Here is a 16,928-nt window from a genome sequence, read left to right on the forward strand (position 1 = left end):
TATCGTTTGAAGTTACCAGATCACTGGAGGATTCACAATGCTTTTCACGTGAGTCTTCTTAGACCTTTCCGTGGGGATGTGCCTGAGGATGTATCAGATGAGGCTCAGCCGGAAGTTGAGGAACTTGATGAGGTTCTGATTCCAGAGCAGATATTGGCACATAAAGAAAGGAAGGTACGAGGTAAAGTTTCCCGTCGCTATCTTGTGAAGTTCAAGAACTATTCACCGATGGATGCGAAGTGGATGGAGGAAGGTGACTTAACAGATTCACCTCAGGTTTTGCAGCTTTATCTCGATGCCTTTGAGTTAGAGCCAACTCTTATTGTGGCTCATTCAGGTTCAGCAGAGCATGGGTCTGGAGCATTACCTGATGCTCAAGAGGGGGGTAGCACCTCCACTCCCTTGATACAGACAGGCTCAGATGACATCTAGAGGTCGCTTGGTGCAGATTTTCTCTCACCCGAAGGTACTGAGGCTGACAGTACATCTGTTTATGGGACTTCTATGATATGTGTACCAGTCACATGGAGATTTTTGTGGATATGTATGGTTCACAGTGGTATACAACTTGGACTATTACTATGCCATTGGTTTGCAGTGAATGTTGATACATGTATATGGCTCAGAGAGATTGGGACGCTGATCTTGCCATATTGTATATTTCACTTTGGATATTTTGATGCATCACCAGAATGCAATCGAGGACGCTTGCCATCTTTCAAGAGGGGGGTATGTCATGGCCCTGTGAAAATGGAGCAGGACAAGTGTGGGCATGGTGGTTGCAAGGTCAGAATATTTAATGATTCACATGGGGGGTGCCCGGACAGTGTTTAAGATGTGTGGACATCCCTAGGTGTGAAGGGGGGAACTAGAAACATTAAGTTTTAATGTTTATTGGAGTTTGCCCCTAGGCCTTAGTGGCCCTAGGAACTTATTAAAGTTGGGGCCCTAGGGATTAAATTGGGGAGGAGTTTTCTCTCTCTTCTCTCTCTCTCTTCCCTTTTTGGGGAATCGTGTAGTAAAAGGGGAGTTTCCTTCATGCGCTTGAGAACTAGCGTGGAAAAGCACAGGAAGAAGGAGGCGGCTGCTGAAGACCAGTCTGGTTGCTGTTTTTCTGAGTGGAACCAGCCGTACAGCACTGTACGGCCAGAACTGGGCAAATACTCTCTCTCTTTCTTCTCTGTGGCTGGCTGCGCACAGACTGCTGCTGGGAACTCTGCGCACAGGCCAGTACAGGCTGTACCAGCAAGTACACAGGCCGTACAGCCCTGTACGACAGCCGTACAGTGTACGGACAGGGCTAACGCATGCTTTTCTGAATTCTGTAGCTGCAGGCGGCGCTTTTCAGGGTGCTGGACAGAACTGTGTATGCTGATTCAGGCAGGTACAGAAGTGGACAGCAGGCTGTTTATGCAAGTACAACGCCTGGCACGTATCCCGAGGCGGTACAGACGGGTACAGTGCTGATTTTCAGATCTGTATTTTCAAGGACAGCATAGGAGTGAGCATCAGAAGGAGGATACAGGCAAGTGCAAGCACACGTGTGAAGCAGGGTTGTGGATTCAAGTGCCTGCAGGCACCGATTAGTGCTGTTGCTTCCTCCAGTGCTGTTTCACGAGCTGAACTTGGTAAGCTCTGTTTCTGTTCATCCATCTCTCTTTCTATTGCTTGATGTCTGCTGACTGCAGGTATGTGTTATCTGGCTCCTTGTGAGAGGAGGGGTTTGGCAGATTGACAAGGGATTAAGACAGAGATTGGACAGCACATGTATGTTTGAGCTGAGAAGATGTATCATGCTCTTGAGTTATGCCAGATGTATGCCCATGGCTGGCCTGCTTAGTGATCTTGGCTGATCAGAGGGAGGCACAGTGTGTTGTTTGAAGACACAGATCTGTGTGCATAGATCCTCTGTGCTGAGAAGGATTTGTGGGCAGTCAGATTGGACTTACAGGTGTAAACTCTTGGCTGGTTTTTGTGTTGTACTCAGCCATACATATTATTTTAATTGAATAAAGAAATACCGCAAGGGGCGCCAAGCTTTGGGGCCAACAGGTGTCGTTGTGTTTTCAGATTTGGGCACTCTAGCTCCAATCTGTGTTTTGTTTCTCATCTAGACTACAAGTGGACAGGTGATTGCTCCTACCGCACTCTGGTTTTCTATCAGAGGCCGGTTTCAGAAGCAATGAACATGAGAGAGGATTACAAGCAAGAACTGAGCTTTATTAGCTTGAGGTTACAAAGTACAAGAGCCAGCAAATAGGGCAAGTAATGATGTGATGAATGAATAAAGGGAGCAACTCTTATATACTAGTACATGAAGCAGTCGGCTGTAGGAAAACAGGCCGACAGCTCCACGACAGCATAAAAGAAAGATGCAATATTTTAACACCCCCTCTGCATCTTGAAGTGTGCAAAAAAGTCAGAAGAAAACTGATGAGGACGAAGGTGCGACCATGGACACCTCAGCATGGCCAGTACTGAGTACACCTCGAAAAATGCACATGTCAGCTTGTTGTCTTCAGAGAACATAATGCCACTATAGAGAGCAAAAGAAAATCTGCTTGGCTCCAAACTCAAAGTAGAACTGTGAACACATCACATCCAATAACCTCGAACAAATGAACATAGAACACATCCTGTCCATAGTCTCTGCTAACCAATAGTTCTGGAACTCATCCGAACCATGAAGGAAACTTGGTTAATCCTGGAACACATCCGGACCATCAAGTGAACTTGCCTGTCTTTATACTTGGAACTCCGACACATGGGTCCCATGCTCCAGATTTAATATAAGAGAGCTTTTGAAAACTCCCTCACCCGCCACAGCCGTTTCTGGAAGACAGCACGCGGGGGATGCCCTTAGGATCAGAGCAGGACACCAGTCGTGTTCTCTCCAGACTGTAAGGCCTTGGGAGAGCTCGGGTTATCACTCGACGAGTCTGTGTCGGTGTCATGTGACTTGTCTTTGCCCTTCTTGAAAGACTTGCCCTTGTCCTTGGCTTTGCCTTTGTCCTTTGACTGACAATCCTTTGACAGGTGGCCTTTCTTCCCACACTTGTAACATCGACTCTAAACTTTCTTCTGCACTGTCGAGAGTGCCTGATCAGGTCCAATAGACGATGAAACTTTCAATTTCCCCTGAGAAACTAGGATGGATTCCTCTTCCAAGAGGAGAGTACACAGATCATCAAACTCGAGGGAACGTGTTGTGATCTGAACCCGCAAAGCTCGAGAAACCATGTACTAATCTGCAGGAAGCCTGATGAGAAGGAGGGCAGCTAGCTGAGAAGAGGTCAGGGCAGTACCCATTGCCACTAATTGGTCACGAATTACCTTAACCTTCATCACAAACGACTGCATGGAAGTCCCTACTGTAAACTCCATAGAAAAAAGCTGACCCAATAGGTTGACAAACCGCATTGTAGAGTCCCATGCATATAGGTCTGTTAGCTTTCTCCAAACAGAGGCAGCACAATCCAATGTTTGCACGGCGGGGGAGACCTCTGGTGAGATGGCTCGTACAAGTGCAAAGTGAGCTTTTGAGTCTTGATTCTCCCAAGCTGAAAGTTCGGTGAGAAAGGCATCCTCCTGGTCCGGAGTCCACTTCCTAGAGCTGGTAGGGCGTTCGGGCTTTCATTTGTGGCCCTGAACAATCTCCCAAAGACCCTTGTGTGTGAACCAGACCTTCATCTGTAGCCTCCAGTGATCATAGTTTGTACCACTGAGCTTGTCCTCCTTGTTCGTGCAAGGGGGACCCATGTCTGCCTCAAAGAAGCTATCTCTCAAACAACCTCTCTAGCTAAGCAATCCACGTGCTCTCTCAAGCACCTTTCCACAGGATCCAACTAGGGACTAATAGCCCCCTCTGAAGATGCAAGCTGGACAGCAGCAAAAGAAACGCAAAAACACACCACCGGGAGCCTCCTACCGGAAGAGGGAGGGGATCTTGGAGGGAGAGGAGCTGATGTGCCACTTGTCTGATGCACTTACTGAATCTGCAGCTAGAACTCCTCCACTTGCCTCTGTAGAAGAAAACGCAGCTAGGGGGCTGGCCGACAGCAGTTGGAGAGCTTGTAGAGCAAAAACACAGCTAAGAAACAAAAACACAGCCACTGTTTTGAAAGATCTACAGCCTGGAGAATCTGGGGAAGCAAAAAACGTAGAGGAACAGATTGTGCAGCAGCCAGAGCCTAGGCGAATGATACCATGAAAGAATGTGCACAAGCGGAAGTAATGAACATGAGAGAGAGAAAGATTGCAAGCAAGAACTGAACTGAGCTTTATTAGCTTGAGGTTACAGAGTACAAGAGCCAGCAAATAGGGCAAGTAATGATGTGATGAGAATGAATAAAGGGAGCACCTCTTATATACTAGTACATGAAGCAATCGACTGTAGGAAAACAGGCCGATAGCTCCACAACAGCATAAAAGAAAGATGCAATATTTTAACAAGTGTGAACCTGCATCAATAATTATTAGCATGTGAACTCATAAAGCTATAAATTGAGTTTTTGGGAATACTTACCACCTGCAAAACACATGTAGACAGGTGTGCACATAGACATCCACAGGGTGTCCAGGCGTCCCCGGCCCCATGGACAACACAAGCAGAAATCTCAAGCATTGTCCAGTCAAACAAGACAAGTCATCCAAAGATAAAATCAAAGTCATGCACACACGAGTGCAATTATATTGGAAGAAACACCCATCTACTCAATTGTATCCGATAAAATGTCCAGGGCTCATGATCCTTGCGGAACCTTCCCAGAACATAAATACAAAAGATCTCCAAGATAGCTAGTCCCAGAGAGAATTTCATCATGCCAAGCTCCATGGGCCATACATATACATCATGTCAGGCCCCACAAGCCACACATGTACTATCATGTCAGGCTACACCAGCCATACATGTACTGTCATGTCAGGCTCCATGTGCCACACAGACACACCATGTCACGCTACACCAGCCATACATGTATGTCATATCAAGCTCCACATGCCACACATGAACAGTAGAAAAATAGAAGTTTGTAAGGAATTTTGTGACACATACAGTTTATGCAGACATATGAGGGCATTGTGCTACTACAGTACAAGTACATAAAGGGGTTTTTGGAAAGGTTTAAGTTTCAGGATTGCATGCCTATTTCTACTCCAGTAGAACCCGGACTTAGGCTGAGCATGTGGATGCAAGAGAGCCTTTTCATAGCACATATTACAGCCAAGCTGTGGGCTGCCTCATATATTTGTGTAATACAAGGCCAGACATACAGAATGGGGTGTCTTAGTTGAGTAAGTTTATGCACAGCCCAGGGTCAAGGCATTGGCAAGCTGTGAAGCGAGTGTTTCGGTACTTACAGGGTAACCAAGACCTTGGATTGTTTTATCCCGGAGGGTTGATTGTCATTTACTTGCTTACAATGATTCAGATTGGGCGGGTGATTATGACACTAAAGTGTCCACAAGTGGGAATTACTTTTTCCTTGGCAACTCATGTACATCCTGATTGAGCAAAAAGCAACCAACTCTGGCCACATCATCTTGTGAAGCTGAGTAGAGGGTAGCTTTCACTACTATAGTTGAGTGTGTATGGTTGAGGAGATTGATGGTAGATCTTCTTGGGTGTCAGCAGACACCCACTCCCATTCTCACTGACAGTCAAAGTGCTATGGTTGTGGCAAGGAATCCAGTTTTCCATGCTTGCACCAAGCATATAGAGATTCATTATCACCATGTCAGAGAGAGGTTACATGCAAGGGAGATCAGCTTGATCTATTATCCTACACATGACAACATTGCAGATTTGTTTACAAAGGCATTGCCTCGAGAAAAGTTTGAAACTTTCCGCAAAGCTTTAACCTTACTCCCATTTGAAGAGTTATCTACTACCATGTACATGTTCACACTATCACTACAGGTAGGATTATACATATGTGGTAGTGACCGTGTGAACGGGGACTTACCAAGGGCAGTTTTCCCTCTACACACTATAGAGGTTTTTTCCCCTACACATTACAGACGTTTTTTACCCCTACACATTATAGAGGTTTTCCCCACCCTCCCAAACATTTGGTGTGTCCAGACACCTATACTTTTACATTTCGGGTTTGTATTTAGGGTATTTGTGGTTGTACACATCTTATCACTTTCATTCTAGAATATCCACACTTCCAAGCTCTCTTACTCACTACCCTATGTTCTTACTGTTTTCTATGTATTTCTGCTCAACATTAGGGTTTCTCAAAACCCAATAACTCTTTCTAACCCAACCAATCCCACTTTTTGCATATGTTTTTGGCAAAATTGGGAGGCACAAACTGAGCATAAATCTGCATTCAGCCCATGTGGCAATGGTGTTGCCACTGGAAAGCTTCTAGCCAACCACCAATGTGCAGCACTCCCTTTCAAATACATGCCAACATGTCTAAGCTTTGATCCCTCGATGAACTCTCCCTCATGAAAGGCAATCTTAAACTGGGAGATGAAAGATAAAGCTTTGGTAGAGTCATACTCCCGAGCCCTCTTCTCCCCACTTCATCATCAATCATCTTCTACAAGCATATGGGATCAAGTAAGCATCTCAGGAGTAGCCAAATCAATGCAAATCATCCCAACATCCAACAAGGTACCTATGTTTGCAATCACCCTGCTCAGTTCAACATTGTTCGGCCCTACATTAGTCTTCCATATTTCCATGGCTAAGAAGCCAGCCTGTTCACTCATAGTTCCTGCTCAAGTAAGCAGTCCCGCCTCTTGTTCAGCCCGCACTCAATTCACTAGAAAATAAGGTCAGTTCCACATTCAGGACAGGTCGAGTCCCCGTCATCTGTACTCATTTTAATTCCAAAAATAAAGTAAATACACTGAAAGGTGGGGGTAAATTGGGGACCAAATAGTGTGCCCGTGTACTCTCTCTCTTCCCCTTCTCTTCTAAGTAATTGTCGCATGCCTTACCACTCAAGCTTCTGCAGTGTCGCATGCCTTACCACTCAAGCTTCTGCAGTGCATGTAACACCAGTTGTGCTGCCCTAAAAACCAAAAATACACAAGTATGTTTGCAAATGGATATCACAGAGTGCCATGGCTAGAAGTCCAAACCTCACATGCCACACAGCCATCTACATATTTACAAGGTATGTCTTCCAGCAGATCCCCTGGAATCCAGCCCCCGTTAAGAGCCTGTGCAAAAGGGGAAAAAATATTATTTTTCAGACCTCAAAAACCATCCCTGAAAGCAAATCTTTTGAAAAGGATTTGAGCTCAAAGCGGAAGGCTCCATGCTTGGGAGAATTTGGTTATTTTACCCGCAAAAAGGATTCACTTGTCCGATTGTATGGATAGACCAGGTCCATTACTTCATGTGCAGGTGGTGCATCTTTTTCTTTCTGAATAAAAGCTCGAGTTCATTAAAAAATCTTTCTGCTTCAAGTCTATACCTACTTTACCCAAACCATCAAGAAATTCAGAAATGGAAGGTTTATATTTTAACCATCAGATCCATACCTCTAGTGGTTTCCCAATTGAGAACCCATCTGGAAATAATCTCACTGAAAAGGATGGCTCCATATCTGCATCATGGTTGAGCAATCATACTTAGCATGCAGTTCTGACATATACTCTAGCACCAGTCCAAAAAACGAAGGCTAGCATTCATTCTTTGGCTACCCAGTATTGTTTGATCATCTTCCTCATAAACCTCAGGTGTTTTGTCACGTGAGAGGGGTCTGAGAATGTCTCCGACCATCTTTACTAACACAGTCTGTAAAAATTGAAAGAGAAAAGAAAGATATGTTAATGTTTTGTCAAACCATGTTAGAAAGGGTGTGAGAATGTCTGAGATATAATGACAACCTGGGAGATGCAAATCTAATGTCGTGACATTATGCAGGGACATGCATCCATGTTCATAGCTGACAGCGCCCTCTGATGGACAGTGTACCCCAGGATATTTCCCACATGGATTTTGAACACTACAATCTAGCTAGCAGCTGCTGCCATCAGGGGTTAATCAATCAAAAAAGTGCTTTGTTTCTTTCATAATTAGGCCATTAAATTCCATAATTGGTTTTTGCTTAGTGTTTGCACTTCTCAACTCTCATTCAAAAGGTCAAGGGTTCAAATTCTTGTAGGGACACCTTCCCCCTTCTAAGTGGGAGATCACAATATAATATATGTATCATGCATATGTTTATCATGACCGTGAGCATGTTGGTCACCATATCCTGTAAGAAATTACGAAGTGTGGTGTACACAGAAAATGACACTCCCAGATGCAAGATCTTGTGCAAAACTACACACAAACAGAGATGGAGAATAATACAGGAAATGGCTTACTACCTATCTGTGTGCTCTTGGGAAGGGAGCTTCAATGACTGGACCCACTGAGATGGAGGTTGTATGTAGAGGATTCAAGGGCACAAATACAGTGAAGCTAGATGAAAGAGTGATGAAGGACAGCCTCCACCAAGGGTTGTTTACGTATAACCTGCCAGGGTGGGATAGGTCAAGGTTGCCATATTGACCAATTGTGGTTCAAACCACCATACCATACCATGAGCCCTGAGCTTTAGGAAAAACAGGAGACAAAAAGTTCTAGGTGCAGCTTTCTGGCCCATCTGGAAATGTCTGGATGCCCACTCCAACCCACAAACCAAAGGATAGGGTGTCTCAAGAATATCTCCTTCCGCCTTAGTGCAGCATGATATGGAAATATCAATCCACACTTGCGTCAAACATATTTGGCTGTGAGCCAAACCTACCATAAACCATCTACACACCATCCAAACTCCTATCGCACCATATGCAGTGTCCCAACTAAAGGCTAGCCAGTCCACCATGCCGTGGAGCATTGACTTCCAACATACCCACACATCAAATGGCTCCTCCAGAGAGCAATCCAGCTCATCGAGCATTGGCTATCATGCTATTCTCATCTCCAATGCATGATGCTTCTAACAATTCTGCAAGGTGTTCACTCCAGCTCGCTGAGCACCTCAATTGTGGCGCTTGCACTGCCCAGGCACAATCGTACACTGCTTTATTTGACAAACCTTCAAAAGGTTGGTACCCCTTGTGGTACTTGAGTGCATGAGACTGACTTGTGCAAAAAAAAAATATGCCACTTCTACATCATTTTTTAAAGCTAAAGTACAGCAAAAAGGGGAAAAAAAAGGACTAGATATTTAAAAACATTCAAATATGTAAACATGGGAAAGCCGTATAGTTTGGCAGGATTAAATTCTAAACCACAGAATTTGATTGAGAAAATACCATTTCAAAAATAAAAAGCCTGCAATATATTATATAATGATATCACTTCATGACGAGGAAATAAAACATATACCACCCACCATCATGTTCTATATAAAGGCACTGGTAAAACAAGACAGCAATTAGGGCAGGAAAAAAATAAATACATAGGAATAGCTGAAAATTGATGGTTACTTATATTTTTTTCAATGGCTGCAGAAATTATAGTAAAAAGACATGCAGTATTACCTAAAAGATTGATAGGCGAAAAAAAAAACTAGAATAAGGAAGAAAATTGTGACAACAAATATCATTGCGAAATCTATATATATTTTATATTATATTATATATACAACTTTTAAAAAAAAATCTCTGAAACTTAAGAATTTGCTGGTTTGGTAATCCCTGATTGTGCTTTTAAGCTTTTCTAGATACCAGAAAAAAAAAAGGGGATGATAATTACCATCGGGGCAGCTATGGTTGATGCTCCACCTCCATTCACACTGTCCTCGCCTTTCCAATCCGAAATTTGAAAACACAGATGCTTAGAAAAGACGCAATTTGAACTCGGACCTCCTTGCCTTGAGTAATGACTTCAGTCTGGTTTCATATTTGGCCACCCCAAACTAAGGTCGTTGCTCGACTATAGCCTCGAGCAACGCCTCGAAGCACCCTGTTTCACATTTGAGTCCCTCATCTAGAGTATCTCGATAAGGTTGGTTTCCCGGACGTGTCCACATTGGGGTTGTACATTACTCATTAGGTTGTTACACATTTGAGTGTGTGGATGCTCATTTTCCCGATGTGTCTACATTGGGGTTGTACATTACTCATTAGGTTGCTACACATTGGAGTGCGCCGATGCTCATTTTCCCATGAGGACATGCAGATGTAATGCCCCATAAGTTGAATTGTCACGCATTTACAAGGCTCACAAAGCTATGTGGTTTGCAGTGGTGTGCATTAATGCTTATGACAATTTCCTTTGGCTTTGAGTGACCATAGCTAGTTCTTTGCAGTGGTATCAGAGCTTTCCATTGATCCTATTTTTCCTAAATTTCACCATGTTTTGATGCAGAAATTTCTAGCCATTAGGTGCTTCAAAAAAACACTGATTTCATCACCTTTCTTGCTCTAATCACTCCAAATCTTTTAACCATCACTTAGACAACATTATGGGGGAGTTATGGGGCACATTAGGCATATGATTTGAGCCATGGAGAGGCCACATCTGGGAGGCGAAATTCAGCATGCTGGCCCGTTTTTTTTTGGGTGAGAAATCCACCAAGAAAGCTTCCAAATCATGCCTAAATGCTCCATTTATCCTACCAATGGTGTTCCTCATCATATCCAAGCTTTTTGGAGGCCTATTTCTTGAGATTTGAAGCCCATACACTCTCTAAAAATCTGAAAAACAGAGGTCTATGTTTTTCATCAATGGCAAAGGTATTCTTCACTATCTTTGAGCAATTGCTAAGCTTTTCCTTGCATTTCTTACTTGAATCTTGGAGTTCTTGAATCTTTCCTTGAGATTTAGGGCTTTCTTCCAAGAAACCCTAATTTATTGACATTGGCCATTCCACCTTGCCATTAGCCTTGTCTAATCATCATTAATCACACTAATGATATCATTACGCAAGCTAATGCTTCAAATAGACCAATGATCAAGCCATTTGTCTCAAGTTTGGGGGTTTTTGATCAAATCCATACATCATTGGATGCCATTGGAACCATTTGATGCTTCTTCAATCATTAGTGTGACATTTAAGTCATCTCAATGCTTGGGAATGTCAAGATATATGCTCATCCATATGCCTTTTGCTTTATCTTGTTCCTTGATGAAATTGGAATGGATTGATTGGCATTGAAGGCATGAATCAATACTTGTACTGGCACATGGTATGCTTATGTGAACGCCTAATACACATGTACATGGAGGTGTTGATTGCCCATGTTTTTGACATGCTTATGTAAGAGGCATATATGTGTTTTGATTGAGACTTTTGGAGCTATATGGTGTTGTGGAAGACATTGGACATGATGAGATTGACATTATGATATTGTGCATGAGTTCATGCAAAACATTGTAAGTCATTCTACCCATATCTTTGAAGTTTAAATCACACCTCACATCACTTTGTACCCACATTCTGTTTCTAGAATCTAGATTGGTGTGAGGGTACCTTGGCAATTGGTTGGAGAGGCCAAGGGGAGCATGGATTGAATCTTCCTTGCCGCCATGAGTGCCGTGGTAAAGCGGTAAGGAAGAGGATTAGGTACTCGGAGTGAAGAAATGGCCCCAACTCTTGCCATCGGACTCAACTTTGGTAAGAGGGTGGGAAGACCTGGCTAGGAGATTAGCAAGCAAAGCTCTCCATCAACAATCAATCTTCATTGGCCCAAAGATATGCCTTGATGCTATGCCATTTGCCAAGAGAACATTGGTTGTGATTTCAATACATTAGAAATTTGAGATTTGGTCACTAATACAAAGGAAAACATGCCAATTTTTAAAAAAATTTACATGCATGGTTGGGATATTGAGGACAATTGTGGACACATATAAGTTGCTTTTGGATGCTAAAGATGCTTGGAAACAAAGGGTGGTACATGTGGAACATGTGGAAGGCAAATGGGTTACAAAAGGAGCTCTTGAGCAAAATCTGCAGATTCACAAAATTCTAATTCTGTAAAATTACATTAGGACTGGAGTTTTGGTGATTATATAGGCTTTTAGTACTCCCTTATACCTTCCCAACAAGCCTTAAAAATCTCCGTTCCGACATCATTTGGATCCCCAACTTATCATTTTTTATTGAAGGTCAAACTTGTGCCCAGTCAGAAACAGCGAGCTATTTGGGACAAATGACATTATAGGATGGATGTACATCATTAGGGCTTCCCAACTATCCATAGTACACCCGAATCCGATGTCATTTGGGAGGTTAAACCTATATGGTTGACTTTGACCAAAAAGTTAAAACAGAGGATATCTATACTTTGACTTTGGTCAAACTCTCTTAGACATAGTTAGTACTTGTCATCACAAGCCCACACATCAAATCTCATCCAAATCCGATGACTTTTGAGTACTCTATAGCCTAATTTCAATTTTTAGTAGTATTATAAAAACCCTAAAATAGAGAATATTAGGGCTATTCAAAAAAATTTTGTTCTTGAATATTTACACTCTATACATCAAGAGATTTCAATAGAGCCCTAGATCATTTAATTTCGACATCATTCAAGCCTTTTACTAGCCGTTTCTCATTTTCAGCCATTATGCTAAGGGGGACATCCGTCTAAGCAAGCAATGGAGCTTCGTGAGATAAGAGAAGATAGGGAAATGGTGAATGAGGATCGTGTAGAAGAGATTGGTGATGAGGGTGTGAATCTACAAGATGACAACATTGCAAATGCGACACATAGGGTTAATCATGTGCAAATTGGGCCAAGTTTTACAAATGTGGTCAATGCATCGATGTATGTGGGGGGAGAAAATGCACAAGAAATGCCCACAAATGATATGTCACAAATGATGATGATGATGAGAAGCATAAGGAAAGTATGATGCAAGAGATTACGGGCACCATAACGAAAACACTTGTGCAAGAGATTAGAGGTATGCATGGAGACATGAAGACCAAGGATGAAGACAAGGGTGGACCATCTCACAAGGTTCGACAAGCTCATGTTGAGGACAAGGAGAACTATCACCTAAATTTTCATTCTACTCATGGTGCTATGTGTAACCCAATGTTTATACACTCACCCAATGATGCCAAAGGCAAAGGTCATGCATCTCTAAATGAAGGTTCAAGAGTCCTAAGGAGTGATGGTCACGTTCCATTCAAAGGGAATACTCATCGAGGCGGTGCTTCAAGACCTCATGTTGAGGAAGATTTCTTTAGTGAGTTTGAGGATTAGAATGATTATGTGGATGGGCCTATGCATAGGCATGGTGACTGTCGTGGCAATGGAGATGAATTCAAGGGTGTGAAGAATAAGATCGTCCTTTCAAAGTTTAGTGGGTGAAGGCACTAATAATGATGTCTTTGAGGAGTGGGTCACAAATTAGATCTCTATTTTGAGATGAACCCTCGAAGTGAAAAAGTTATGGTTTACTTTGCTACTTTACACTTGGAAGAGTATGCTCATGCATGGTGGAGGCATCTCCAATCATAAGGTTATAAGGCCACAAGTTGGGATGCTTTCAAAGAAAATATGAGGGACACATTTACTTCCAAGATTCACAAGGACAAAATGGTTTGTGAATGGGATGATCTACAACAAAGATACATGAGTGTGAAGGAGTATACACATAAGTTCCTCAAACTTTTGCTTCATGTTGAAGGTTTTAGTGAGGAATTTAAAATAGTCAAGTACATCAAGGGCTTAAAGAATGCAATTGGGACGGATGTGAAGGCACAAAGATCAACAACTCTCAAGGATGCAATGATCTTGGCTGAAGTATATGCAGAAAAGTATGCAAATACATGGGTGAACCGTCGGCCGGATTATGGGTCAAATGCTTTCACAAAGCCATCTCCTACCACTCCAAATGTACCCAAATTTCCTACCGTCTATGGTAGTGATGGAAAACCATACAATGTGGGTGCTTTCAAAGGTGGAAATACTTCTCAAAAGCCTTCACAAGCGGGTGCAAATCCAACTAATGATGGGATCACCAAGACCAAATTTGTGAAGGAAGACCACATTAATGAGATGAGGAATAAAAACCTATGCTACAAATGTGGTGAGAAGTATAGCAAGGATCATTGAAAGGAATGCAAAGCCCGCAATGTCAAGATTGATATGGTTTACTTGGATGCGATAGATGACACTAATGAGACAAAGAATTGGAGCCATTTGAAGAGCCATGTGAGTTTGTGGATGCCGACTATTCTTTAGATCCAGATGGGGAGTACCTCGGTGGCTCTTTTGGTGATCTTCATGATTATGATGATGGCTTACCTCATACTTTGGGTGCTACAAATGCATATGAACACAATAATTCTTTTTTTTCCATATTCAATGAATCTTATGCCGATTGCAAATGGGGCATATACACTGAGATTCAAGGCTAAGGTCAAGGGAAGAGATGCATTTGTGTTGGTGGTGGATAACGGTAGCACACATAGTTTTGTGAACTACAAGTCATTGGGAAATATGAGATTATACTCGGATGCATTGGCAATGAAAAGAAAAGTTGAAGTAGCAAACGGGGATAGCATGGATTGCACAATGATTTGAAGAAATGTGGAATTCATGCTCTCAAAAGAGTACACTTGCAAAGCTGAATTGTTGGTGCTTGATATGGGATCCATTGATATGGTTTTGGGGTGTGATTGGCTATCAACTCTTGGAACCTTTTGCATGAATTTGAAGCAAGGATTTTTGAGGTTTATGCATGGAAAGGAGACTATTACATTGCATGGTTTTGGCACCTCAAAGTTAACCTTGATGATCAATGATGGCACACAACTCAAGATGGAATTGAAGAAGAGTGGCTATATGTATGTTTTACAGCTTTGTAAGGATGAAGACAATGAAAAAGAGAGCAAAGTTACACATGAGAGCATGAAGAAGTTACTTAACAAATATGAAGATGTGTTTCATATGCCCAAGTGCTTGCCACCAATGAGGGAGGTTGATCATGCAATTGAGTTGGAGCCAAAGGCAAAGCTAGTCAACAAACCTCTATATAGGTTGTCAAAAGTGGAAAAGGATGAAGTGGCAAAGAAAGTTAAAGAGCTCATTAATATTGGTTAGGTGGAACCGATTCAATCGCCATTTGCATCACCCGTTTTATTGGTGAAGCAGAAGGATGGGACTTTTAGAATGTACATCGATTATCATGATGCTAACAAAATTACCATCAAGAATAGGTACCCAATCCCAAGATTTGATGATCTTTTGGATGAATTAAAGGGTGCCAAGTTCTTCACTAAGATTAACTTACGGTCCGCCGACTATCACCAAATAAGAATGAAAAGTGGTGATGAGCACAAGATGACATTTTATACCAAAAGAGGTCTTTATCATTTCAAGGTGATGCCTTTGGTTTATGTAATGCACTGGCCACTTTTCAAGCATTGATGAATAAAGTGCCATAGCCATTCCTCTTCAAGTTTGTATTGGTGTTTTTCAATGACATCTTGGTGTATAGAAAGAGTGAAGAGGAGCATTTGGTTCATGTGAAGGAGGTATTTGATGCATTGAGAGCCAACCACTTGTATGCCAAAGAAACCAAGTGTACATTCATGGTAAAAGAGGTGGAATACCTTGGTCACACTGTGAGCATTGACGGCATAAAGGTGGACCCCAAGAAGGTGGAATGTGTGAAGAATTGGCCTACTCCCACCAATCTCACTTAAGTGAGGGGATTCTTAGGTCTCTCATCATTCTATCGCCTGGTTCATTGAGAGGTATGCACATATAGCGGCTCCTTTGATGGATAAGTTGAAGAAAGAGGCATTCTTTTGGGATGCAAAGGCACAAAAGAGTTTTGATGAGCTGAAAAGAATACTTACTTCAGCACCTATCTTGGTATGCCCGGATTTCTCCAAGCCCTTCACTATTAGAGCGGATGCATGTGGAAGAGGCATTGGTGCGGTGTTGTATCAAGATCGTGGAGTCATTGCTTATGAAAGCCGCAAACTTGATGACAAAGAGATGGAGATGCATGTGTATGATCAAGAGATGATTGCCATTTTGCATGCAATCAAGAAGTGGCATCACTATCTTTATGGAAGCAAATTCTATGTGTGAAGTGACCATAGGGTTCTTCAATTCTTTCTATCTCAATCAAACCTCACCTAAGCAAAGAAGATGGTTGGCTGCCCTTTAATAATATGATTTTGGGATCACATATACGAAGGTAAAGGATAATGTGGTGGCGGACTCTCTCTAGAATGTAGGCATGTTCTCTATCGGCCATCACGGAAGTGCATAATGATTAGGTTGAGGAGATTCAAGAGGAATATATGCTTGATGATGAGGCTTCACAAATAGTGCAGAAATTACAGCATGGTGTTTGTGATGATTTACGTCATTTTTGATTGCACAATGGCCTCTATTATAAGGAAAGGGTGTATCTTGTACCCCACTCATCCTTCAAGAAAAAGGTCATGGATGAGATGCATTCTACTCTCATGGCAGGACATTTGGGTTTGTTCAAAACCTATGATGCCATAAGGAAAAGTTTCCATGTTGCTAAGTGTATGCCTTGTCAACTCAACAATGATCCCACACACAAGCCCGGTGGTTTGCTTCAGCCTTTACCCATTCTGGAGGGTAAATGGACACATATTGCTATGGATTTCATTACCGGCTTGCCTTATACCAAGAGGGGATGGGATAGCATCTATGTGGTGGTTGATCGATTGATAAAAGCTGCCCATTTTGTACCAACAAAAGTGAGACACTTGGCATCTATGGTGGCACACCAATTCATGGAAAATGTGTTCAAGTTGCATGGTATGCCGCAACAAATAGTGAGTGATCGAGATGTGAAGTTTATGGGCACATTTTGGCGTACATTGTTTGATAGTATGGGCACTAAGTTGATTCCTAGTACGGCCTATCACACTCGAAAATCGATAGTCAAACCAAAAGGGTCAATAAGTGGCTTGAGACTTACTTGAGGCATTATTGCTATGAAACATAACATGCATGGG

General features: G+C 42.4%; 1 protein-coding gene across 1 annotated transcript in view; it reads right to left on the bottom strand.

Moving 5' to 3' along the window:
- LOC147628062 (protein PHYTOCHROME-DEPENDENT LATE-FLOWERING-like) overlaps window positions 1-10,003 on the bottom strand; it is a 40,312-nt gene extending 30,309 nt beyond the window's left edge. Inside the window, exons 1-5 of the mRNA XM_086815030.1 lie at window positions 9,713-10,003; window positions 7,666-7,759; window positions 7,504-7,568; window positions 7,305-7,385; window positions 7,099-7,179 (exon numbers count right to left, since the gene is read on the bottom strand). Coding sequence (XP_086671156.1) covers window positions 7,099-7,179; window positions 7,305-7,385; window positions 7,504-7,568; window positions 7,666-7,759; window positions 9,713-9,715 — 324 coding nt within the window. The 5' untranslated portion in view covers window positions 9,716-10,003. The remainder of the gene's footprint in view (window positions 1-7,098; window positions 7,180-7,304; window positions 7,386-7,503; window positions 7,569-7,665; window positions 7,760-9,712) is intronic.
- Between the last annotated feature and the right edge of the window lie 6,925 nt (window positions 10,004-16,928).

This window comes from Cibotium barometz, chromosome 20 (genome assembly GCF_041138505.1).
Source record: "Cibotium barometz isolate CiBa-2024 chromosome 20, ASM4113850v1, whole genome shotgun sequence".
Lineage (NCBI taxonomy): Eukaryota > Viridiplantae > Streptophyta > Polypodiopsida > Cyatheales > Cibotiaceae > Cibotium > Cibotium barometz.